This window comes from Camponotus vicinus, unplaced genomic scaffold (genome assembly GCF_025532165.1).
Source record: "Camponotus vicinus isolate PSW18456_S1 unplaced genomic scaffold, iyCamVici1.0 SCAF_9, whole genome shotgun sequence".
Taxonomy (NCBI): domain Eukaryota; kingdom Metazoa; phylum Arthropoda; class Insecta; order Hymenoptera; family Formicidae; genus Camponotus; species Camponotus vicinus.
Genome location: NW_028141981.1, coordinates 18,784,225 through 18,811,863, shown reverse-complemented (window position 1 = coordinate 18,811,863; position 27,639 = coordinate 18,784,225). Strand labels below are relative to the sequence as shown.

Below are 27,639 nucleotides of genomic sequence, written 5' to 3'. Positions count from 1 at the left end.
TCGCGGAAAATCGACGGTTTAATCCGTCGCGATATAGGTATTATTCACATTTTAAGAATCAATAAAGAGTAGGAGAAAGAGAAGGATAAACGAAGATGCCGCACGACTCATCCGACGATTTCGTGCAACGACATTCCGCGAGTGATTCACCCCGCCTCTTCGCGGAGAGCAAAGAAAAGTATGCCGCTATAAATATAATGCGTTCCTGAGTCATCGGTTCGCGCGATATGCCACTAATGGTTGGCTCATTGGCATTTGAAATCGCAAAACCCTTTATACATTTTCGCGACGCGGTCTGCGCTATTGATTTCAACAACAGTCCAAGACTCTCCCCTCCTTTCCCGTCCGGTTTTATAATTCGTTTCGTGCGAATGCATCGGAATTTGTATCGACTGTAGATTGAATCGGTGCGTGTCCCAAGTTTCTCTTTCAAATTAATTGAAATCTCGTTAATCGAGATTACGTCCGATTTTCCCTTCAAATTTTCCGTCGACTCTATCGTGAATGATATAAAGATTCAAAAAATTAGAAAACTTGAAAAGTCTAATGTTGATCTTAATGTCTAACGATGATTTTTTTCTAAGAATACATATTTACAATTATTTTCAAGCACTCAAAAATAAAACAGAAAATTTTTTATATAAAATTCTGAGTTTATTTATTTTTTTAGACTTTGAAATTGATTAATTAAAAAATTTGACTTTTCATCATAATTAAAATGTTCTCTTCTTTAGATGATTAAGATTATTACCGTTTTATTGAATTTATTCGTTGTTAGATTAATTCTTTTAAAAATTAGACGCATTCGTGACATTATAAAACCGTTACAAATACGTGCAAAAAAATCTATTTTGAATTTTCGTATATTTTCGTATACTTCGTAATCGTATATTTTGGATTTTCCGTTGAATGATAATTCGCAATTAAACTCGTACAAATGAATGCAGATAATCATTATCTCCACGCGCGCGATAAGACATATAGGTGTGCTTTACGTGCAAACGGAACAATAAAAATTAAATTGAAAATTGATTTCTGCGAATCAGCAGATAATCGCGCGTGCTATTGCTTACATTAGTATGATTATCAAGATCGTGCGCTTTATGATCAGTGACACGCCAGCACGAGCAAAAGACATCGAACATGAACGACGAGCATATCTGATTAATGAGCATTTCGCATTATCGCCAATTACTCGTGTATATGCGTGTATTATACGTAACCGCAGTATAAATCCGGCAAAAGCAATTATTGGGCTTTAAAATAGCAGCTTTTTTTCACAAAATTTCAGTATTTTAATACTCAGAAGGGCAACGAGAGAGAGAGAGAGAGAGAGAGAGCAGGAGGTAATATTACACAAAGAAAGTTATAAAGGGGCTGTAAATTTCAAGAAAGTTACAAAAGGGCTAAAATACTTCATTTTCTTGCTTTGAAATAGCTCAAAGTTTGTTTTTCGAGAAAGAAATTACTCGAGTCTTGTCACGTTAGAAAATATTGAAAGTAAATATCGGAAAAAGCCGTTTTTCCACGTGCATTTTTAAGCGATGTAATTGACGTTTGCATCAGACATCGAAACCGAAGGCTGCGAGAAACTTTCTAACCCAATTCCGCACATTATTTGTGACGCTGTATTAGGCAATTGCCGGTTGATACTGGGTCTAGGTCCTTCTCAGACGAGGAATACCAAGTCATTTGTCATTGTCTGTTGCAAGTCATGGCAATTTGTCATTCTGAAAAATGTGAAACGAGACAATAGTGAAAATCTTTTTAAGTTTTATATTTAAAAGAAAGCACAAAAAGCAAATCCTCTATATAAAAGATCTTTTGTAAAACAGGAAATCTCAAGGTCTTAGAAAATCTAGCATTTGTATCTTTTCTTCTTCGAACAAAAAGACTAGAAAAAAGGTTCAAAGAGACTTAAACTATTATTTCTAATCTCTCCTTATAAATACAAACATTTGTTCACGAAACAATATAAATGGAATTTGTTCACGAAATGTGTGTCTGTTCCAATTTATTTTTCATATTAAAATTTTTACTTATAAACGATAATATTTTTCTACATGAATGTTTGTCATGATAATTAAAATAATTTTTGATAAAGATTTTTTAGAAAATAGAAAACGAAATTCTAAAAAGTGTCTTTCAATTTATCTCACAAAATGCAAAAATTTATCTCCGTGAAAATTAGTAAGATTACAAAAGCTTTTTATATAAAGAGCCTCTTGAGACACTCTATTTCCATCATTTCAGGAGCAATATCACACTGATTAACGTTTAGCGATGTCAATTTCATAATCATTCGAGTGCACGTTTACCTCCATTCGTGAGCTGGAAGTTTGACTTACGTAATTCCTAACCGATGAGATTCACGAGGCGAGCAGCTTAGAAACTCTCCGCTATTTATTGCCGTTATTGGGTAGCTTATTGACCTGAAAATTCAAAATAGAGAGGAAGCTACCCGGATCTTTTTCACAAAGCAACGTGTTTGTATTGCAATGCAACGCTGAATCTTCTCTCATCTAATTGTCACAATTTAACGCGTTATATTGCAACGCAATAATACTCATCGATATGTACGAACTCTTGTAATTTTTCTTATTGCGAAAATGTATATCGCATGATCGAGAAATTCGAACTCTATTCTAATTTTGCTGTATTTTATGTATTAATGTAACCAATTTTATGTATTTTGCTGTATTAATTTTACTTTCCAAATGAATTATTTATCATCTTTTCAAATATCAATCAACAAATGAAACAATTTTTTAACTAATGAGTCGGAATAATACTATATTATATTATATTTTTCTAGAGAGGTATCGTATGTGATTTAAAGATATTCAGGGTGGACCATTTTAGTATCTCTATCTAAATATCTTTTTTCTTCTTCTTTTACAAAAAAAATGTTTTGCATAAAAGTTGTTGTCCTAAGGAGAACGCAAGATATCAATGTATTTACAAATGTATGCCATTTTTGAAAAATTCGCTAATCATTGCTTTTCTTAAATGAAAACTGATTTTTTTGTAACGAGAGTTGTAGATTTTGTCGAGACAAGTCTAATCATATGTATTAATTTAAGGTTTTCTTGATTTTCATGTGAGATCTTCGTAGATGCACTTTCGTAAATTATTTTCTACCTTTTACACATTTATCTCCGTAAATCTAGGTATCGCATCAGTTGATTACAAAAATAATATCAAACATTACATTTTTCTAATTTCCGTAAAGTTGATATTTTTGATTTTAATTGTTTCAATTACTATCCAGGATCCACTTTTTCAAAGTGAATCCTTTTGCCTCTCATCTTCAGAGTACCAGAGAATTTTCTTGTCTCTGTTTTATAAATATTTTCTAACATATATATGAAACACTAATATATCCAAATTAATAAATTATGTAACTCATGGAAAAATCAAGAAAACCCTAATCTAATATATACATATATATATATATATATATATATATATATATATATCTGGATTTGTCTTGACGAAACCAACAATTTTTTCTAAAAAAAATCAATTTCGATTTATGAAAAAAGATAAGTAGCGAATTTCTTGAAGATGACGATATCTATAAATAAATTGATATCGTTGTCCCCTTTAAAGTTAAACAATTTTTATATAAAACATTTTTTCATAAAGAAAGTAAAAAAAATATATTTAAGTAAAGACATTATATATATAGCCCATTCTGTATAGCGATACAAACTATATTCTATTCTTAATAATATAGAAAAAATTCGATTACTGCTAAAAAATTATTTAAATTGCGATAATGAAGAAATATTTATGCACAAAGCAAAAATACTTTATGTATAGAATTATTATCACACATTTCCGGCAAGAAATGTCTGTGAATTCATATTTCTTTTACATGTTCACGATAAACGATACGTTACGCGCATAATATATTGCTGGTAGGTAGCAACTGTCGTTTCGTAAAATCATAGCAGCTATAAAATCCCGATGAGAGGGACAACGTCGGTGTTGAATAAGTAAAGAGGTTAACGAGCTGTCTAACCCTGGCGCGGAAACGGATCGACTTTACCGAGAGGACTGCATCGAGGAAACAGGATGGAATTGATTATAACAATTAATGACGTTATATGTCCCCGAGCTTTGTTCTCGAAAGTCCCATTAGAAATACTCGAAAAATGGTCTTGCAATTACAGTAACACGAAAAATTAATTGAGATAGATAAATAATTAACAGATACTGTGATATCACATTTGTTCTGCACTTAATTAATCTAAATAATAAAGACAAAATTTATATCTGAACTTTTAGTGAAATTTAGAGAGAAAATTGTTCTGCAGCATGCAAAAAGTTTTTCTTATCCATGTTAAAACTAATCATATTTGTTATAAAGTTTGATTGTGGTATATAAAAAATTGTTTCTCGTAAAAATCGTTCCAACTATGGTATCGAAACATATTTATTCAAAGCAGTGATTAATATTCGGCAATGGGACTTAAATTTGCCAGAAGGCAAAATCATTAGAATTTGCTATCATAAAAAATTCTACATGTTATAAATAACGCAGAATATCTAATGGCACAAAATATTTTAAATTTTAGTTGTTCAGTATTGGAGGCAAATTATTAATAAATTCGGAACAAGATGATACAAATGGCATATTTGTCCTTGCGTCGATATAGATACGTTTCTACTATAATCTTTTATTTATGACCACCTGATCGGCTTTGACGCGTGTCTTCAAGTATCGATGCTCCATAAACGACCGTAGTAGCATTCAGCAAGCATTTTATTATCCGCAATCCGCCAGTTTCTCCTCTGTGGTCGGTAGAGAAAATTTATTCGCATATTCTTTTCGATGCGAAATGAAATGGACGCGTGTAAGCGTAGCCCTCGCAAATTAACCAATGACCACTATTACGTGCGACATAACAATATAATTTCCTGCAATATTACCTTGCGTGTATGTGTAAAATTCTAGTCTTCACAATAAACTTTTTTTTGCGCTACTACTAGGTTTCGCAACCGGTGTGGCTTTCACTTAACGTGGCTTAATTCGCGAACTTTCGAGACGTCGACGATAAAATTTATCGCGCGTAATCGCCGTCTTAAAAATCAGATAATTATACGAGTCACAGTCGAGTCAAAATATCCAAATAAACGGTAAAATTTCACGTGCCACTCGTGTATCATGTAACTCTTACGAAGGAAATTATTTTTACTTCCTTCCGTGTTGTATTTTTTTATGTCGACAAATCTGAAGATAAATTCAGCTCGTAAAACAATAAATGCTTACTAGAAAACTGAAAGAAATTTTAATAGACGCAACTTAGTGGTATCATACGTCAGAATTTCAAATTTTTCCCATCATCCATATTTTTCTTGGAAATGTTTTCTCTGAAAAAAATAGCTAATCTTATCTTCAAAATTTCTACTCAATCTTATCTCTACATTTTCGTTTCAAGAATGCATTAAGCTAATTGCGTCTGTGGTCATTTCGAGTTTTGTTTGCTTGTGTGTGGAATAATTGTGACGATTCGTCAGCATTCGAAACCAGCGCAATGTTACTTTCACTTAACGCGATTTATTTTCTACGCCGTCGATGCGCGTGCGAATCGAACGTGCCTACCGTTCGCGGAGTTAATTAACGACATCACTTGTACTTACACATGCAGTGCGTATGTGTGCTTGCCTACATATTCGTGGTGAAAAGAACGATAGAATAAGGTGATAGGACGAGGAACGAGAGAAGGGACACGCAGTGGAGAAAGGAAAAACAAAAATACGATGGTGAGGTCACTCCAGTCGGTTCGGTTTTGTATCGAGACACACACGGTGCACATGTGCATTTCTTTTTTCTTTTTTCTTTTTTTATTATTTTCTCGTGGACGAAAGGGGCACGATGATGCTGATGACCTTGTGCCAGATGGGAGCCTCATCCTGAGCCAGGGACAGTTGGTTAGGTCTCTCCGATATACTGCTTATCTTTCGTCTCGCTTCTGTTTCGATTGTGTATAGAGATATTTGAATTATAAATTGTTTTTGAAGCGTTCGTCTTATATTCCGCCAAGAAATCGAGTAATCTCTTTGTTGAAACTATCTAATTTTGCTAGTTATTTTCTTTATATGCTACCGTAACTACTTGAACAAAATTCAGCCGTTCTTTGTCCTAATAGAATAATCTCAATTTACAAAGAAAGAGATAAAAATATAATGTACAAATTAATTGAATAAAATTAACATCTGGCAATCACACACGCTATATTGCGAATATCGGTCGCATAATCGAACGCCGCTCGTGCGTTTCCACGCGTGTCTAAAGGTCATCACGTGTATTTGTCATGATAAGCGGTAAGATAAGTCGTCACCATGCGTCTTGGCGAGTCTTCATCATGGGTTCACTTATGTATGCACAATTCTCATTTACATCTTATGTGTTTCCCATTTTCTGCGATATCGATGATCGTCCAGTGAAAGTTGCTCTCATGGGTTTAAAGATTGATCTCGTTGAGAGATCGTTCCAGTTGCTCTTTTCTCGAAACCGCACAATCCGACGTTTAAAAAAATTTCAAGGAATAAAAGCAAAAACCTTGGATGGAAAAGGAGAAAAGAAAATAAATGTGAAGTAAAAGCATAATAAAAATACTTAGCATAAACTTTGATAATGATAAATGTTGGAGTAAGCGATTAAAAGAATATATATATATATATATATATATATATATATATATATATGTTTTTTTTTATTTAAAAATTTTTGCCTGAAACATTTTTTTGTAGACGTCAAGTTTTAGAGAAGACCCTTTGCTTTATGAAACATCCTATGTGTGTGTAAAATAATAATAATCATTTCTACTTCTTTATTAAATATATAAAATCTTATGATGTACAAAAACATGGATTCTTTTCACGAACATAAAAAAGATATCGATATTTTTTTATATTTTTTTAATACTCATGGATATAATATAACCCAGTGATATAGTCAACGATACGACTCGACTGCCGGCACTAGTTCCTGACACGCGGAAATGTCACGAATGCTACGAGCATTGCGATTACCATTTGTTCGTTTGTTGGTCAGCTGTTGCTGTGGCCTTAAGTACCGAAATAATTTCAATCTGGCAACGCGAGTAGAGATGACGGTCTACTACTATGGTCTCTGCACCGTTTGTACATGTAACGCATACCGAAATAAAACGTCGACGGTTAAAATTATCTCTCCACGGGCACTTACTTAAATTGCGAAAAATGCAATTCGATACCACGAGACAGAGAAAATAAGAAAGAGAGAAAGGCAGAGAGGTCTGCGCATTGTTACCTTTTTATACATCCGACATAAATGGAAGCATAAATGGAATTTTCCGCAATATTGATTCAACATTGATGTTATGTATGACGATTTCGAGAAATACCGATAAACTTTGATTTATGGATTCTCCGATTGATCTGAAATCGGAATTTCCTCAATGAAACTTTAATTTTAATTACGTATCTTATATTTTTTGTGAAATTCTCTCAAGTGTCAAAATTACATTTTGGTATAAACTAAATCTCTGATTAAAATTTTATCGAAACATACCTGAAGTGGAATAAGGATAAGATTGTATTATCTACGTGCATACATTGAATTTTGCAATTCCTAATTTAGTCACTTTTGTATTGTATTTGGAAAAATTAAATGTGCCAAAAAAAATAATATGAAACGGATTAAGGAGCAAATTGCAGATGCATATTTTTATCTTGGGAATAATACAAATCTCAAAAGTTTCAAGAGTTGTTGAACATTTCGATCCTCGACTGGTCCCTCCTCCCCCATAAAAAATAAATATGTATCAACATTAAATAATAAAGAGTGTAAAATTGTAGTTTCGGATCAAAAAGGCTTTATTAATGGACATCTCCAACGAAACGTGATACGAGGCTGAAAATCATCAACCGCTACAAAGTTTGCCCGAAAATTTGCGGAAAAAATTTAAAAACATTCAGGCGAATACGTAATTAATCGTGATTGACAATAAAATTAGATCATGGTTGGGTGACGAAAAAGAGTAGAATTTTCTACAAATAAGTAAATGTGTTTTTACGCGAGTGAAAAACTCGAGCGGACCGAGAGAGAGAGAGAGAAAGAGAGACTGCCGGTCTCGCGCTAAGAATAATAATTTCCAAGTAATTCTTCTCTCGATCAGGACCTTCGCACGATCTCGATTCTCTCATGTGTCTGCACGACGGCGTGAGAATCCGAACCGGCTGGTGACGAACACAATGGGCACTTGTCTGGGACACGCGAATCTCGCGATGTAACTATGACGAACCAAAAGATAACCGGTCAGGCAACAGGCAGACAGGCGGATCAGCTAGCCGTCCTTCCGCGCGCGCAGTGAAATTTAAATGAGCGCTGCTCCCTTCGCAAAACTTTTATATCGCATTCTCGCGCGATTCGACCTTTCATTTAAGAGATGACGACGATGTCTATCCCAGCTGATCGGTAGAAGGGGAGGCTGGACGCTGCTCGGAGAGCCCCTATGGCCTCGATACGCGAATGTCCGTGAGAGAAGCGCTCTCCCTTCATCGCCCCTCGACCTGTATTACGCACGCTGACGTCGCGTGTATTGTCTCGTCATCGTCATCGCGCGTCGACCTTCTCTCATCTAGAACGTTATATGTATATCAATTTGTTGCGTCGCTGTCATTTACAAAATCTGAGTTGCGTGTGAATAATATGATTTTTTTTTGATATTTTCAAGTTTCATTTAATTAAAAAATTGTATGCTCGAGCGACAATCAATATTCTTGAACGTATGCATCTTTTTGAAGCTGAGAACTTAAATTATCGGATTCTTCGATGCATCTAATGCATGCTTCGCAATCGCAATTATTCGTTAATTGTAAGAATAAAAAAGCGACAAGAATAGATTTCGCATACCGAGCAGAGAAAGGAAATGGAGTAGAATAATACAAGGGTGAGAGAGAAGGGCAAAACGACGGGAGTAAAGAGGAGGGAGGAGATATATATACGTAAAGTTGCGAAATGATCAGTCGCGCTCGACTGCCTTTCGATGAAATTGAATCGCGAAAAAGAGCCAGCCGGATCCCGCTCACACTTGCATCAATCGCACTTAATTCTCCGGAGAGAGACTGAGAGGCTTAATTTAAAAGTTTACTTTTACTTTATTCTAATGATATATAGGATTTATATCCCGATTAAAGATATAGATATTATCTTAAAGATATACAGATTTATTATAAATGAATATGAAATCGCTAACTCGTTGTAAAAAGGAGTGCAGAAATTTCTATATAGCTAGATCGTTAACACATATTGAAAGATTGTCATTTATAATTGGGCAGAATATACAAGTTGAATTTTAATATACTAACTTATATTTTGACACAGAGTCATATTTCAATTTATCGATGGTTATTAAAATATAAATTACTTTCATGTATAAGTATCGATTGATATTCTATCCCTTAATATAGTAATTATATTATCTGCCCGATTGTAAATGATAACTCTAGCTTTACGAGTAACATCGCTGTTAGCGCGATTTAGTATAATATATAAAAGTTTGTGGGTAAATTTTATTAACGCAATTTTATTAAGAAGACACAACGGACTAATCGGTATGCTTTGCGTGTTTTGATTTCAGAAACTCAGCATTCCATCCATCCATGGATTTAACGGATTCACTTTTAGTCTCTCCAGCAACCAGGACATTGAGGGTCCCCAGGGCGGCTTCGAGTGCGTTCGACAAACTGGCCCTAAGTACGTATCGATTATCGTGATATAACTTGCTAATTTACAAAGTAATATTTACGTATCAAATTCATACAATTTACCGTGCGAGTAGTTGAAACTCACAGAAGATAAAATTAAAACGTTAAATATCGCGCGCGTGCTTATTATTTGTTCATTAGATAGGTTGATGAAAAAATTCCATACTGTCATTATCAGGATTGGTAAAATTCCATTTTATGGATAAAATCTATGTCAATGGTAAAAACTTGTATTTTCCGGTAATAAATAAATTTTTTATTACAACATGTTGAAAAGAATTAAAATTTTCTATTAAATTTTTCTTATTAAACTCAAATTAATATTTATATCAAACAAATTAATATCAAATTTAGTAACTTATTTATATCTTCCAATTTTTTGTCTTAAAAATTTTACACGATTTGAATTAAGAATGATTTTAATATTAGATTTCATTTTTTAAACTATACTGATTAGTATGATTTATTAATTAAAACAAAGATATATCTTTGCAAGTTATAAATATATAAATATACTTTAATGTTATATATTAGTTATTTTATAGTTTTGGAGCAATTTAATTGATTGAAAAACGAAACTAAAGTCCTGGAGTAAAAACAGTAAAAACCAGAATTTACTATACATTTTTTCCATTCACTGGACTTTTCCAAAGGCCAACTCTATTATTACATTATACCTTAGTAAAAAGTATTATATATATAGCAAGATTCTCCCCATGGCTGAAAAATAATATTCCGTTGAATAGACTCGACATACGATGCGGTAACTTGGAGTAGTCTCCTCAAACGTAATCCCCTCAATCTAAATCGAACTACGTAAAAACTACTTTGGAGCATCCTTGAGCAGGTGGTTTTATCGCGGCAACTTGACATACTAAAGCGTTGTTAGTGAACTAGCAGGTGTCGACTACTGGCGACTACAGCATCATTGAACGATTATGTTTGCGTCAGCAGAACCGATTCAGCGTCTGCTAGTGCTTCTTGTCGATCTCGATGATTTAACGAAAATTACTTATATTAAAAATGTTATTGTAAATAAGAATTTTTGCAATTTTTTGTTGGGCGCAGTTTTTTAACTCATTTTCCAAATAATAACCGGTCGATATGTTTTACAAATGTGATATAGTATTATACATTTATCATGTCAATGAATATAACAATAATGACAATGCATACTTTCTCTGTATTTAAGAAAACTCAAGTTTCATTACATTCTAACTATGTCTGTATGTATATATTTATTCGTCTCTTTATTTAATATTAAAAAAGTGTACGATTGATTAACTTCTGCTTTCTTATTTTTCTTCTTCTCTTTCGTAGAAGTCTGGAGAGCCTCGGCGCCATACCATACAAAATGCGGATACAGGCAAATGACGACGTTTACGAGACCACCAGGCACAGAATGGCGGTCGCCGAGGAGAATAACAAGAACAAATGGTATGGATATTCCCACAAGCAGCAAGATATACGTCGACGGCCGTTCGATCCTTCCGGAGAAAGACTTCTTTCTTTTTTTTTTTGTTTTATTTTGTTTTGCAAAAGCGCGTGCCATTCTCTCCTCTCCATTTCCCGAACATCGCCGAGCATCGCGGAACCGTAAATAATGTTCGCGTCGTGGCCTTACTTTTACAAACTTTCGCCCGTAGATACGGTCGTGCTTAACGGATGTTCGCGCGATTCACGATGGAATTTACGAGTCGCGCATCGTGGACATATCGTCGCGGAAAATCGTATGCACATAGATGCTTTCAGATATATATAGAAATGTAGAGGGAAAAAAATAAAATGTTTTATTTAATTAGACTCATGTTAAAATCATTAATCATTAGAGAAAAAAATTCCACCCATAAAACCAAAATTTGTTATTAGTTTAGATATTCATTATGATATCTAGTTCTTTCTTAAGTTCTTTTCATGAGTGACTAATAAAATATTTTCACTCATATACTGCTCTGCCGTATTAATATTATTTTAGATTATAACATGTATCATCTTCAAGATAAAGGTAAATATAGCTCATAATGGAAAAATTAATTTTTTTAGTATTCTTGACATAGGGGAGACCTCTAAATTACTAAGTGACTACATATATATAGGACACTATTTTTTAAATCTCGTGATGGTCTGTTGTGAACATTATAATTGTATCTAGAATAGCCTAGATATCACAAAACACTTGCTATATGCGCTTAAAGATAAAAAATTTAAAAAAGCAAAATAGAAAAAGGTAATAAAATAATACAAAATAATAAAACTTTTACAATGATCACAACCTTGACGCGGTGTAAAGTCTGTAAGGAACTATATATTGTATATAGTCACTTATTAATCCATGTATCAAGAATAATAAAACATTAATTTTTTAATTATGAGCTGTATTTACCTTGAAGATAATACATGTTATAATCTATGATGTTAATATGATGGCACAGAGCAATTAATGAGCGAAAATATTTTATTAATCAATTATTAATCACGAAAAGTATCAGTGAATACCTAGACTAATAATTAATTTTGGCCTTATGGATTGAATTTCTTTCTCACCTAATGGTTATTTTTAACATTCCTATGTTATGATTATGCAATACAAAAAAAAATTGTTTTTTGCAAATTCTGAGGGAGTCAAAAAAAAACACACTAAATGACCCTCTTTCTCTTTATAAGCAGGAAGACGATCGCAAAAAAACGCGATTTTTGGAATCGAGCTTTGCAATTAATCGCGCTCTCGCTCTTGCTCGACAAGGTTTTGCATCGACGACGCGGCGATAATTTGTTTAGTCGTCACGGCCAAGGTTAAAAGCGCCTCACAAGTGCAATTTCGTTACGAGCCTCAATACTTTTTCGCTCCTCCTCGCTTCATCATTGTGATGCTTTATCGCGGCGCTCGTCAAGGAAGATTATATAATTAACTAATCGATCGGATTCCTATGTGACAATGGTGCAAGTTGCATTAATTGCCGGTCTCACAGAAAATCGTGTTTTGTGTATAAATATCTAAGAAATATTAGAGGTCGTTCCTGAGCGCGCTCCACTCTTGCAAATGGCACAATAACATAAATCATATTTGATATATTTTTCCTTTAAATTAATAAACTAATATACTAGAGAAATAAGATTGATTGGAAAGATCCCATAGGTATAAAAACCATAGTAAATTTCGGTTTTTACTATTCCAGGCTTTATCTCTAATGAAATAAACTAGCAAAAACGGTAAAAGTAATATATAGTACTTTTAATTTTTAATTTTTAGTAAGAAAAATGTAATAGTGTAACAGGATTATAAAATTTTTACTAATATAGACTTAGTTTGCGTTTACCATTTAACATCTTATAACAAAACTAATTTATTTTCTACATTGTTCTTTAATCTATTACAAATTTTATTTTGAATAAAGCTTAAATTAGAAAACAATCTCTCAATTGACAAATATCGATAAAAAGCTTTTCTATTTATTTAACATTTTTAATAGGAAAGACTAGTTTTTGCTGGTTTTTTTCGACAAATAGCATTTTTTACCATTGGCATGAATTTTGTCCCAAAAATGTAGAATTTTGCCAATCCTAGTTAGAAATTTAACATTTAATAGTTCAATGCCTTTAATATACAAACTGTGGTAAAATTTCCCAATTGCTCTTTATTTTTTAAATTTTATTCATTCTGTCTCTATTTTTTTTGTATTATTTAAATTTAAGCAATTAGTATGCCAGAAAATTTCAAAATAATGTATATTAATGTAGATCAATTTACATTCGTCTCAATAGCAATCCTTTCGCTTTTCCAGTACAAGGGTGATCAAAGCAAATGGTCCAGACATCGGGCGCAAGGTGAAAGTGCAAATAGGAAGGACGATACCACTTCCTTCGTATGCAAAACATCGGGAATCTACGACGAGCATTCCAATTTCCGGCAGCAATCAACACAGAGCGTCAACCAACAAGTCGACCGCTAGCAATAGTAGTAGTAATAGTAATCATGTAACGGCGACTCGCAATCCGGAGAAAAAAATTTCTGACATTATGCGCAGGCCACTCAAGTAAGTGCACTGATAAATCAATACAAGGATACAAGAATAAGCCATGTAATGGCTCTAATTCCAATAAAAGACGCGAAAATAAAACTGTATTTTATTAATGATAATATATGAGATCTGATAAAATTCAATGCCCGATGAAATTTACTAGGAATTAATATTTTTTTTTTTTTTCATTTCATTAAATTAAAATGTATTTTACATTTTCCTGTCTAATAGGGAAAGACTTATCCACGTCCTTGCTTTGAGGCCCTATAAGAAACCCGAACTCTATGATCGTATCAACAAAGGTGAGACAAAATCTAAATACTTTTTGTGTTATCCGAAATAGTAATCCGACAGTATTAATATTTCAATAAATTACAGAGGGCTTAAGGGAGCGAGAAAAATCCATCATGATGAACATCCTAAAGCAAGTCGCTTACATGCGCGACAACACGTATCATTTGCAGAGGCATATCTGGAACGATGTCCAGGAGGATTGGCCTTTCTATACCGAGCAGGAGAAGACAATGCTAAGGAGGCGGAAACCTCAGAATCTTACGCCACCTGGCTCGAGTGACGGTTCCAGCGGTATGCATATCACAATACATCGTTTACACATACGTGAACATACAAATTTTATTTTTTTTTGTTTTATTTTAAACCTTAACTATATATATATATATCTCTTATATATCTTTACAGGCAGTGGTCAATCGCCCAATTCCATCCATGCGGGTTCACCGCCGGCGATCACAGCGCCCCCGCACAATAAGAGACCGGGATACTACCAGGGTAACGATGGAGTAACAACGAAAAAGACACGAATATCGCACTACAAGAAACCCGAACCCATCTCCTTCATCCCCGCTGGCGAAAAAGTGTCTGGTAGCAGCAGTTACAGTAATAATAATAGTGGTATCAGTGCAGCTGCCGGCGGTGAACGTGCCGCTGGCGGTAATGGTGGTTGTGTTGGCAACAGCAGTAGTGCTAGTGGTGGTGGTGGTAGTGGTGGTGGTAGTACTAGTAATAGCAGCAGTAACAACGGCGCCGGTCTCGACGGTTGGGAATCGAGACAGCACCCGCAACGTGAACGTAGCAGTCGCGCCGATTACCGAGCCGAAAGGACAGCGAATAGTGATGTGCCGCGAGGTGCTGGGAATGGCTGCGGCGCTCTCGCAGTTCCGAGCGGTTCCAGTCGGCCGTCATATCTAACGTCGTCGCCTAGTGACAGTGAAAGGAATAGTCATCACCAAAGCGGCGGCCATGGGCGCGACGATAACATCACGACGGTCAGCGCAAATGCCGGGAGCGGTACAAACGACATCGATAGGAAGGATAGGAATGATAGGAGCGATAAGGGCGACCGAAGTCGTGATGCGATGAGAGAGGAGAGAAATAGAGTAAGGGAGTGCAGGAATAGAAGTAGTGCCGCGAACGACACGAACGATGTGAACGACGCGACTTTATTCGCTCAAAGTGAGGCTTCCAGTAGCAGTGCTCACATTTATAACGATAATGCCAGTTCTACCGATGTGATGATGATTTCGCTGCCGACTGATGAGCTAGAGAGACCGGGGAGCCCTGGGGAATATCCCGATTACCTCACGTAAGTGCATCCGCTATGTTAGGCATTCTTTCCATCAATTATTACGGATGAATTTAACATGTTTTCCGATCGATATGTAAAACACTGCGATATTATATTGTGCCTTGTTTATTTATTCAGGTCTTATATGACAATAAGTAATGCGAGACAAAAACGGCGTTATAAAGAAGAATTCTACGCCAATTATGACGAATATTGCAGATTGCACTCCAAAGTGGTCGTAATCGCGAATCGCTTTAACAGTTTGTACGAACAATTGCAAGGGCATAGAAAATCGGGCAACCTGACCGAGAGCAAGGTATCATAATTATTCGACATTTTTTTTTTTTCGAACAAACGAACGAATATCGATACTAATACGATGGTGCTCTTTTTTTCTTTTTTTTTTCAGGTAATTACGGAACAGATTCAGCGTGAATATAAGGAGATTAAGCAGGATATTGTATACCAGCAGATGAAGAAACGGTTTCATTACCTTCATGATAAACTGAGCCATATAAAACGATTGATTTTAGAGTACGAAAGTGAAAACACCGTCGATACGATGTCGATTGCGACTAACGTTGATAGCGGTATGGTTAGTACTACGACTGCGGGTACTAACGTAAACATCGGGGATCTTGATAATCGGCATTACTGACACAAACTAAAAAGACCGCCTCTTCCCTGCCTCCTCCTCTCGGTTGTCGGTACGTTACTGTCAACATTGTCGCAGAATTTGCATTTTCTCGCCAAGTTCCAAGGCTGATCCTTCACGGTCCGTATGGTTCCTGGACTTTATCGCCGAAAAGTCAAATGACTTGAGGTCGCAAGATCTCATGTACGATACGATATTTATAAAATGTGTCGCAATATCATCGATATATATCGTACATGAGACACTCTTCCTGCTGATTCCTCTTCCCTCCCATACCATTGAGAGTTGACAATCGTTTGCGATGATTTTCAACCTATTGGCTTTCCGCCATCATAACGAGCTAGAGAAGGCTCGCGCGCTAACTTTGACCAATACTAGTTCTTGGTAATGTTTGATGAAAGCTGACGACAATCGAGTACGTTCAACAACTAGACAAAAGAGAAAGAAAAAAAATCCATCCGGATTAAAAAAAAAATAGTAGTAAGGGCATTCTGATGACCAGCGAAATGCAAACTGTGTACAAACGCACAGGAAATTTGAAGCTGGTCTCGCAACGACTGAGATTGAAACGGAAGACATTGTTGATAAGCAAAGAGAAAAGGCGCAGCGAGAAAAAAGGTAGTAAAACTGTATAATAAGTTACTTACCGCGCGCACGTCCAAGTGTGTCGTCCACTTTAAGAGAATACGTAGATAAAAGAAAAGAAATACAAAAAAATAAGATATGTTTGCGAGAAGAGGGTCCAAGAGATAATAAGGCTTATCGTGTGCTACGTTCGGGTTTCTTTTTTGTCTGTTGAAAGGAAGAAAGAAAACTGGCTCGTAACACAAATACATACACACGATTTATCCACGAGCTGGCACGCATCTTCCGTGCGTGATTCGTGCGTTGCTCGTCGCAATTTAAGAAAAAGTGTGTAAAGAAAAGTAAGTTACCTTCTTATATACAAGAGAGAGATCGTAGTACTTTGTGATTTTAAGATTCTTTGTTAACTTCTTCGTTCTTTTTTTTCCTTCGTTCATGATAATAGATATGGTCGGTTGACAAAAGAAATGAGACGATGAACAGCCTAAAAAAAAACGATAAAAATAATAAAAACCGACCGCGCAATAACAATTGTAAACAGATCAAATGGATTATATATTATATGACATTGTAAGTATTTTAAAATAAATCGATGAACTTTTTAGCGGCCAAATCATTTTAATTTAACAGCAATTTTAATTATAAAAGAACATAGCATACATGTGTTGTATTGAGTGTGAGTCTTTTAACAATTTCAAATTTTAATTAAAATGAGAGAAAAGGGAAATTTAATTATAATAAGTAATGAAGCGCTGTAATTGGCGCAATGGTTTTCCCGTAAAAAAAAAGAAATTAAAAAAAAGGATTGATATTAAATATATATATATATATATATATATATATATATATATATATATATATATATATATATATATATATAGTTTTTATAGTAATTATTAAAGAACCATTAAAGAACAATCTTGTTGTGTACAGTGCTCGTAATAATCCGCATAAAAAAATAATTTTTTAATTACAATTAACACTACAATCATACAATTATATTTATCATTTTTAATTATTATTATTATTGCACAATTATTGTTATTATTATTCAAATAGACAAATTATAGATATCTGGATATGTCGAATATATTATGATGAGATTCCCAAGTGTCTTTTGAGAATTTATAACTGAAACTTACAGTGCCAAATGGTTTAATACATTTTTTCTAATTATTCATTACTACAAGTATTATCAAAGAATTTCCACTGCGCATTCGAAATTTTTTAGATTAGATATTCAATAAATCTGTGTTATTTTACATTTTTTATATATAATCGAACAGACACATATGAATTCCGAAATTTCTATTGCAAATGTATTATTTCGGTATTTATTATCTTTAATTCACTAACGACTATATTAAAAGTTAACTTGAAACACCTGACTTTTTTAATGATTAAAAAATTAAACATTTCATACATTAATTTCAACTTTGATGCGAAATATTGCTTCTTCCGGGCAATCTTAGTTTTTTATCGTTTAATATGCACATTTTCGACAACTACGAGTAAATTTACCCAAAGCCGTCCATCGAGCCGTGGGTATAAAAAGAGAGAGCAGTAAAAATGTGTTTGCTAAAAAAGATATAAGATTCTTATGAAAAGTTTTAAACGCGAAGACGATCTGCCGAATATGACTCTAATTGAATTCAATTGCCTCATATCTCTTCCTTGCTGATATTTCATTTATATCTTGATTTTATTTTTTTGAATTATATATTACTTTTAAGCATATTTTTAGGATTATCGCGTAAATGTTAAATTTTAACATTGCATCATCAGTAATAAGAATGTTTATGATGATTAATAAATTATGTGTGTATTCCTCTCTCTCTCTCTCTCTCTCTCTCTCTTTTATATACATCCAAATACCCATAATTATTATCTAATATTGTTAATCAAATTTATATAAAATTGTAGATATTTTAAACATATTAAATAATTGCGGGTTGTTCATCGATTTCTTTTGATTTAAAACATCTAGTTATTTATAATTGATTAATATATACATATACACATATTACATAATAAAATTGTTGTAAATTTCTTATGTTATTGAATGAATTTTTTTATCACAAAACACAACTATATAATTCCCCTTGTAATTGTGCAATACAAAATATTACAAAAGTCATTGTAGATATATAATCTCAATAAGTTAAAATGCAAACTGTGCGAATTCTTTTTGAGGACATGTAATAAACGACAAACGATATTTCAATTAGAAATGTAAGGTGAAATATCGAAGAATTCGTATTGAAAGAACCTCGCTCTAATCGAATGTATGGCACAGTGTGTTAACTATCAAGCCGCGCTGATAAAATATATTTTCATATGTAAATATTTACATGTATGTGCACACACGCCAATAAATTAAATTTGTATAGGAGCATGTTTGTACATTCGTACAGATAACTAACTGAAAATTATAAAATCGAATTGATCCATGATCTTTTTTGAAGATAAAGAAGGAAGAAAGGAAATTGATCGATATATTTAAATTATAACCATATTTGCATAATAATAAATAAATTTTGCTCATAGATATTTTCTTACATTAAAGGATGTAATCAAAAAAGTATATAATATATTAATTTCAACAATCTCACTAGATAACCAACTGTGACTTGCTGTCATATTGCCAACAGTTATTGACAATAATATACTTGTTGATAACATGCCAGTAATATGATTAATCATATTAATTATCACATATATATATATATATATATATATATATATATATATATATATTATCATGACAATAGCATCAGTCAATATGGTTAATTACGCTTAGTTATTTGGGTATATTCATCAAGTGACAAATAGAACCGACACTTTCTATCGGTTAACGGCTTTTGCACTGTGCCATATTACAGATTCGAGTTTGTACACGATGCTTCGATAAAGGCTCACCGAAAATCGAGCGTTTTTTCATTCAACATCTATAGTTACCACATATACCAGTCCTTTAAAAGTAAATTGTACCACTTGTAAATAATATCGCTGCGATCATACGTTGTATAAAAATCGAAAGGTGACATTCTTTATTAACTAAGAATTAATATACCGGCAAGAATACTCGCTTTGATTAACCATCTATTCGCCCCCCCCCCCCCCTCCTCCTGTTAACCGACCAGTCGATTGTCTTAATAATTCAACCGAGAAAGAGTATAAAAAGTGCCAAAGAGACTGAACCGAAACCATATTCAGAGATAGTAGAAAATACAAATATCGATCCCGTTGACTTAAATTAAAGCGAAGCGATAGGTCGGCTTCTTCTTCGCGCTCATCGCTTCCCTCAAACTCAAGTGTTATATCCCAGATAGTTTATATGTTCTTCAATGAAAATAAGTGCTCTTAATGCTGCGTTCAACGTTTAACGCTTCCTCCTTGATTATTATGCGATTACGTTATTGTTTCGCGAGAAAAGACTATCATTATTAGGGATAACTGTTTTCTAAGTAGAAAGAGAAAAGGTATATCGTCGTATTATTCTCGATTGTTTGGCAGAACGTTTTATTGAGAGAACGTATATAAATATATGCGAAAATATCTCTCGTAAAATAAAAGTCGCAAACTGAAGAGCGGTTAGAGAATCAAAACTTATACTGGTAAAACAATCTCGTCCCTGTGGCTCGAAAGGAGAGTCACTAGAAAAGATTCGCCTTAGTTCGCTGATTACGGTGGATGTAGCGTTGTGTTCCTCTTTTGAATATTCGCTAAACGCGGATATATCCACTTATTTCCGAGTTGCGATACGTGTGTTTCTTCAATCCAGATAGTCAAATTCAGAGCACGATGCGTTACGTGGCGGAAGACAGTGCCCTTATTTCTAAATGCGTGTCAAGGTGCACGTTCTATATACTGCCTCTAAACCATCCTAAGTGTCATCGTCAAGTTACACTCTGTCTGTGATCGGATGAGTGGATGTTTGACAGACACGATCATATCCATGCTCAAAAGGTCCAAATGAAACTATCAAACTTTGTCTCTGTCTATTTCTCTCTCTCTCTCTCTCTCTCTCTCATTTTTTTTTCTCTTTCTCAACTTGTTGGATAAACGAAAAGTGTCCAAGTGCCAATATTATATTAGCGAAGCGTGTGAATTTATTGTACATAATACGTATGTATACACACACAGATTACGCAGGTACATACAAATGAATAGTATAATCTTATGTGCATTATTTCTTAGTAGTATCAGTATGTGCAACGCGATTGATAAAGGAAGTTAATAGTTTCAGCTACGAGAACTCGCGAGTTTCTTCCTTAATAATACGATAATGACAAAGTTAGCCGGTATACTCGAGTCGGAAATAAGCATAATAACGTGGAATTAAAACATAGCTATTAAAAGTTTACATACAATTTATACATATACACTCTGATTCTGTGCCTCTCTTTCTGCTCTTTTCTCGCGTACTTCGATTGTTTACTTTTTTCTTGAATTGAGACTTTATTATTCGCAATTTCTTAGAATCCACGAGTACGTGTATACAAGTGTCTACTTTCCCAGACAATACAAACGTCGGGAAGATATCTTTTTTTCGTAGTGGTTGAATCTTATTTAATTGAATTCCATAGCGAGAGAATTTCTCCATCAAATTTTTTTCACAGTTTCTTCAAGACGAAGGTCGCAAACATTTCGAGCCGTTCTTCTCGGGTTAGTCTCTCTTCACGACAAGAAAACTCGAGGAATACGCATAAATCGGAGCAAACATTCTTCCCTCGCCGGAGGCAGAAATCGATGCTGAAATAATATTTAACAAATCCGCTACTTTTACATAAAGTGAGTGCGATGAAGATGAAAAATATAGCTACATCAAATAAAATTTCAATCGAAATCTTCAAGGAAAACAAATAGGCGAATAATCATTATTCGTTATAACGATCTGATTCATTTAATTCCCACAATAATTCTCGCATATCTCAGCATGTGAATGCGATTCGATCGCAAATGGACATTTCAGGACAAAATTATTCGATCGTGCGAAAATAGTGACATATCATTTTATGAGTATTTTATATATCCGTTCTTTTTTTTACAAGAAGCATATCACGTGTGCAGCAAAACTAACAGAGTCCCGCCGTCAGATCACTAGACGTAAGAGAAACTCGAAGGGGGAGATTCGCTCTTCTCCTGAAAAGGTGATGCCTTCCTCCGGTAAAAAAAATCTACGAGCAAAGTGCTAGTTTTCTTTCTTAGTAAAGCAATTTGGTCTCGAGTAGAATGAAGATACTCTTCGATCTGGAATCATTGTGCGTTTCTTTTTTTCCTTCTCCTTATTGCGGTTCTCGCAAAGGCAAAGGTTCTGGTCGACAAGTTGCAATTACTTCTAATCTTTTTTGAATTTTGCAATAAGTCAGTGATTTCTGAGAAAGTTTTACCTATCGTAACTTGGTTCAACTATAAAGAGATGGACGAACAACGAAACTTATTCTTCGTCACTCCTGTGTATATTTACAATTTTTCGTCGCTTTACTTGTTTCCCCCGTGCTACTTATTTGATAGAATCAAGTATATACAAAGGAATCAACGTCCTCTTGATCTTAGAGCGATATATTATATTTTTTGACTGTGATGTGTTGTTAGGAATTTCATAATAATATAACTGTCGAGACGATGCGTTAAGGACTTTTTTCTTTTTTTTTTCTTTTTTTTCTTTTGATAAAGCGACGTTAACCCTCTGTCTACTGTACACACAATTAGATCCGTGTCTGTTCTTGAAATTATACACGATCAATTATAAAAGGACTAAGAGCAACCCTCTTTGCGATATATGCGCGCGTCCAATGGACACAGATTAAGAGTATCGGTAGATAAAGGGTTGACGCGACATTACAGATGCAGAGAAAGCATCAAAGATAGAAACATGGTCCGTTGTGGCCGGTAGAGATTCGATATATGTAACTTAAAAAAAGCGCCTTAGAGATTAAAACAAATCGAGGATAAGGAGAGAACGAAGAAGAGAACGAAAAGAGAGATGCGACGAGCTGGGCAAACGCTTAACGATTGTTCAATAGGATGATGGTCGATGTAAACTATGGATTCGTATCGAACGTTCGCGCGTTTCCCCGTCATTATAACGCCCATATCAGAACAAGAAAGATTAGTTTGCGAGACGCTGAAAACCGATCTCGTTAATCAAGGCCCATAATCACTTAAAATGTCGAATTTAATTATTACGACTAAATATGCAAATAATCTTTGACTTAATTATCAAAGATAAATTTATAGAGCAATTTTTCCGAAACTTAATCACGTTTCATCATAAGTGAAGAAGTCGCTTTAAGAATAAAGAAAATGTAAAAAATAGCTTTCTCTCTCTCTCTCTCTCTCTCTCTCTTTTAATCTCTTTCTATTTAGAGGGAAAAAAAGCTGATCAGTTGCGCGATCGATTGTCGTCGAGTGAGAGAAAAATAAAGAGATCGGTTGCCGCGTGCTCGATTGAAGAAACGAAGAGATATTTTGTAAGTGCTTAAGAAAATAATAAGAAAGAGAGAAAGGTCTTTTAAAAAATGTGCGCTCGAATGACTGATAATTGTGACTTAACAAGCGCGAAAAGATAGTCTTAAGTTTTTAGCATCGATCACACGAGAGGAGAAGCAGATGGAACGACGAGAAAATAAACTTGTATACGTGTGTGTATACATATATATGTCTCTTGATATATATATATATATATATGTGCGTGGGTGTGTGCGTGTGTGTACGCACACATAAACAAAAGGACACACACGTGCGTTTTTGTTTAAGTTTTTTGTGTTGCGAAAGAAAGAATAAACGGGTATGAGAGAGAGAGAGAGAATGAGTGAGTGAGAGATAGTGAGAAATAATGACGTTAATGATGATTATGATGACGACTAGGCGACTCAAGATTGTAAGCATGTATAGGTATACAATGTATTATCCCGTGACTTTTATTGACGACGACTGCATTGCTCCCCCTGACAAAGGCTCGTATATTCATTACATAGTTGTATTTACAATTATATTACCTATACATATATATTATATTCACTAATTAAAGGTATACAAAGCAAAAATGCGGATAAAGAGAAGAATTATATTGTTAGCGAGGAGGGATTTGTCGCGAGCTCGTTTTCGGAGGGATTTGCTCGCGTGGAACGTGTCGCCGATCAGTTTGCGAAAACGCAGATTTCTTTTCTTCTTTCCCCTCGTTAACTCTCCAATACACTTTGCTCTTTCGTCAATGAAAATTCGTTCGCATTGCCATTTTATTTCGTGTGTATTATAACTCGGTGATTAAGTTTTAAATTAAGATTAGAAAAAGGGCTGTGGCCATCCTCCTGTATGTATACTCTATTTTATACAACGGCAATCTAACTATTTAATTAGAGTGTGTTTTATTATATAATTAAGGTATAATTTACGGGTAAAAGAAATGTGAATTAAGGAGGATTAATAAATTCTATCGCGTTTCTCTCTGTCTCCCGATCTCCTCGCACCTTTCCGCCCTCGGTGCTACATCGACCTTTCTAATCGTGTCTTTGATTTTGTACCGGGATGTGCAATTGTCGCGCTCACGAGACGATTTCGGGGCGCAACTTTCCTAATCAAACGATTGTCGGAATATTTCCATTTTTAGACGGTCGATCGTACCAGGCGCTTCTCAGAAATCCAAATTCATAGGTTCGGCGTATCGGCTAGATCGACGCGAGATCTAATTTTGCTTCTTAATTCTGTAATCCTTGCATTTTCTATTATATCCAAAAATAATTCTCTGTCTTCTGGACAGCGAAGGTATCGTCTGGCTTTTATTGCAAAATTATTAGCAAAATTAGTTTCTACATGTAACGAAAAATTCCATGATAGAAACTTGATCTTCCGTCATATGTTAATATTTTATTGACTTTTTTTTTGTTGTAAATTCCGTCCAACAAATGTAAAATCGATGTTGCGTTGTCAATCTTTTCACGGACTGTTAAAACCAGGGGCAATTTAAAAAATGTCAGCGCTGATGCGAACCGATGGAGCGTAAAGTATTTAACGGGTCGTCAAAGATTTAATCTTTATCTACTCGCGCGCGACACACGTGACGGCATCCAGATTCGATATTTATTTTATCGCTTTTGTCGTATATGTGAAAAACGTTGAATTTTCGTGTGCTCCATTTCTCACTCCAAACTATTTTCGAGATCCAAACTATACCGAGCTGTCAAAGAACTTTTCTTTTGAGAATTGTAAGTATATGTATAGAGTGCTCTTTGCTAAGTACCCTCTTTGAATTGCGATTCGTTAATCGATTGCGCGTCGTTCGAGCGATTTCCACTACAAATTATTAGTATTATTTTGTTTCTATAACGATATTCTATTTTGTGTTTTTCTCTTGTCGAACAAACTCACACGAGCCATTTCACCACGTTCCACACGAGCTTCTCTACGTTTCCGAATTCGGGCCGCGCTCGTGCTTTCTATTCTATTCGAGAATCGTGCATGAGAGAAAAAGCGAGGGAAAAACCACGCAACAAAAAAAATGAGTGATAATGATAACGATACAACGGAAGAGCGATCGAGAAAGAGAAAGAGAGAGAGAGAGAGAGAGAGAAAAGCGAGTCGACTCGATCGACGATATGACACAACAATTCACGTAAACGAAATTGATGATAACGATGCTGACAATTAAAATAATGTTGAGTTTGAATGTATTTGATGGTCATGAATGCCATGTAAGGAAAACGATGTATCCTCCGTTGTGCGTGTTGTGACGGACCGGATCGTCTGTCTACAGTTCGCGATAATAATCACGCGATGATAATGCGAATAGATATATGTATATATATTGGGACCGCAATCGAGCGGAGAATCGGCGCATTTTTTCCGTCTCTCTGTTGTTACATTAATTTAATTTGTACATAATTTCAATGAGCTCTTGGTCATTGTTAATCTTCCAATTGCGTTGATTCGATCGAATGTCACGCGCGCGCGCGCGAAAGAGAGAGAGAGAGAGAGAGAGAGAGAGAGAAACAAAGCGAACGGATTCTATTCGATTGTTGCATGTGTGTATTGTCTATTGTTATTGCGGGAAAAACTGTCTGTAATGTAACTTAAATGCCAAGTTAAAATATTTTAAACGCGAATACACTCGCCACGATTGTGCGGGTTCAAAGCTCAAAACCCAGCAACAAAAATAGCGGCGAATTAGTTGATATATTAATTAATTTTATATTATTGATAAATTAAAATTAAATGAATTCCGCTTGAAAAAATTTTGGCGAAAAATCAAGCTGTTATATCGGCAATATGGAAAAAAATAATATGCAACGGTCTCTCGGGAACGAGTCGAAAATGATGAATATACATCCGGTGACTTCCGTCCCACAATTGCAACATGTGGAAATTACGTCGGGCTTTTCGCGAGCAATGCGAAAGAAGCTCGTCTGTTTTTCCCATAAACGTCTCAATAATTTCTGTCCATTTTTTTATAGAAGTCGAAATGTTGCGATATATAGGATGTTTTTGAACGAAAACGCTCTTGGAAAGCGCTAGAAATATTTCTAGCGCTTTTGTTAAAAATCAATCTGCAGACATACATTTTACTTGTTGTCTTTAACTTTCAATCCACAATTCGTGGATATAAAATGCAATTGGCAGCTCCGCGAAACATCCTATATAGATGCAACAGATGATTAAATATGCATTGAAATAATACATCGACTCACTCACGTAGAGTTCGTTTGTGGTGTCTAATGGAAATATTTCTCGCCGAATTTTTGTACGACTTCCAAAAGAAAGGAGTTAGATATGACATCGAGAAATTCGCGAAATCAGCTCGAATGCCGATTCTCCGATTCGAAGCAAAGATCGGCGTTTCATGGATAATGGCGCCGCGAATAATTGAAATAAAAAAAATACTATATTTATTCGAACGACTTGCCAAGTTTTATTGTATAGCGTATGGCGAGGTAAACTCACAAAAGAGCAGAAAGAAAATCATATAAAAAAAAAATAAGAATCGATAAGGTTAACGATACGAAAATGATGATACAGCGGATTTAACGGATATAAGTTGCATAGCTGTGTGAGCAGTTTCACGAAATATTGATGTATATATCTTAAGTTTGTATTATAACTCTCCCCAAAACTTAATTTGTATGAAATGAATTTCAATCATTAAACTCATGAACGAAAGACATTGCTTGTAACTTTTTTGCTGCCGCAATTCCCTCTTCATTCTCCATTACATGTGTGATACATTTTATCTATTAAAAAACAAAAAATAAATATATATCCATAATAAACATTGTTACAGTAATATTGTTACAGTAATGGAATTAACATATATATAACACAAATTATCTGTATAACATAAAACTAATATCATATATGTCATATGTATCATTTCCCAACATTACAATATATAGTAATGTAATATAGTAAGGTATATATAGTAATGTGTTTGTGTAATAATATTATTGCAATAATATTATAATATACATATACAGGGTGTCCGGAAAATCGACTGCAATACTTTGGGAAGTGATTCGAGACCCAAAAAGAAGGAAAAAAAGCTATAAATACAGGTCCGGAAATAAGTCGTTATAGCCACTTTTATGTTAAAAAAATTGTAATTTATAGTCCGCTTAACATCCCTCTTTTTTAAATTTAAATTTTAAATTTTAAAATTTAAATTTAAATTTTTAAATTCAAATTTAAATTTTTAAATTCAAATTTTTAAATTTAAATTTGAATTTAAAAATTTAAATTTGAATTTAAAAATTTAAATTTGAATTTAAAAATTTGAATTTAAAAATTTAAATTTGAATTTAAAAATTTAAATTTGAATTTAAAAATTTAAATTTGAAAATTTAAATTTGAATTTAAAAATTTAAATTTGAATTTAAAAATTTAAATTTGAATTTAAAAATTTAAATTTGAAAATTTAAATTTGAATTTAAAAATTTAAATTTGAATTTAAAAATTTAAATTTAAATTTAAAAATTTAAATTTGAATTTAAAAAAGGGATGTTAAGCGGACTAGAAATTACAATTTTTTAAATAAATTG

General features: G+C 34.1%; 1 protein-coding gene across 3 annotated transcripts in view; it reads left to right on the top strand.

Moving 5' to 3' along the window:
* The window catches only part of Su(tpl) (Suppressor of Triplolethal), an 84,636-nt gene extending 57,872 nt beyond the window's left edge, over positions 1–26,764 (top strand). For 2 of the 3 annotated variants that reach the window (XM_083109451.1, XM_083109453.1), the window contains 8 exons: positions 9,636–9,751; positions 11,083–11,199; positions 13,545–13,796; positions 14,013–14,083; positions 14,160–14,366; positions 14,481–15,384; positions 15,505–15,682; positions 15,776–26,764. In XM_083109451.1, coding sequence (XP_082965577.1) covers positions 9,636–9,751; positions 11,083–11,199; positions 13,545–13,796; positions 14,013–14,083; positions 14,160–14,366; positions 14,481–15,384; positions 15,505–15,682; positions 15,776–16,024 — 2,094 coding nt within the window. In that variant the 3' untranslated portion in view covers positions 16,025–26,764. The remainder of the gene's footprint in view (positions 1–9,635; positions 9,752–11,082; positions 11,200–13,544; positions 13,797–14,012; positions 14,084–14,159; positions 14,367–14,480; positions 15,385–15,504; positions 15,683–15,775) is intronic. The other variant, XR_014440504.1, reaches the window with a different exon arrangement.
* Positions 26,765–27,639: the final 875 nt, after the last annotated feature.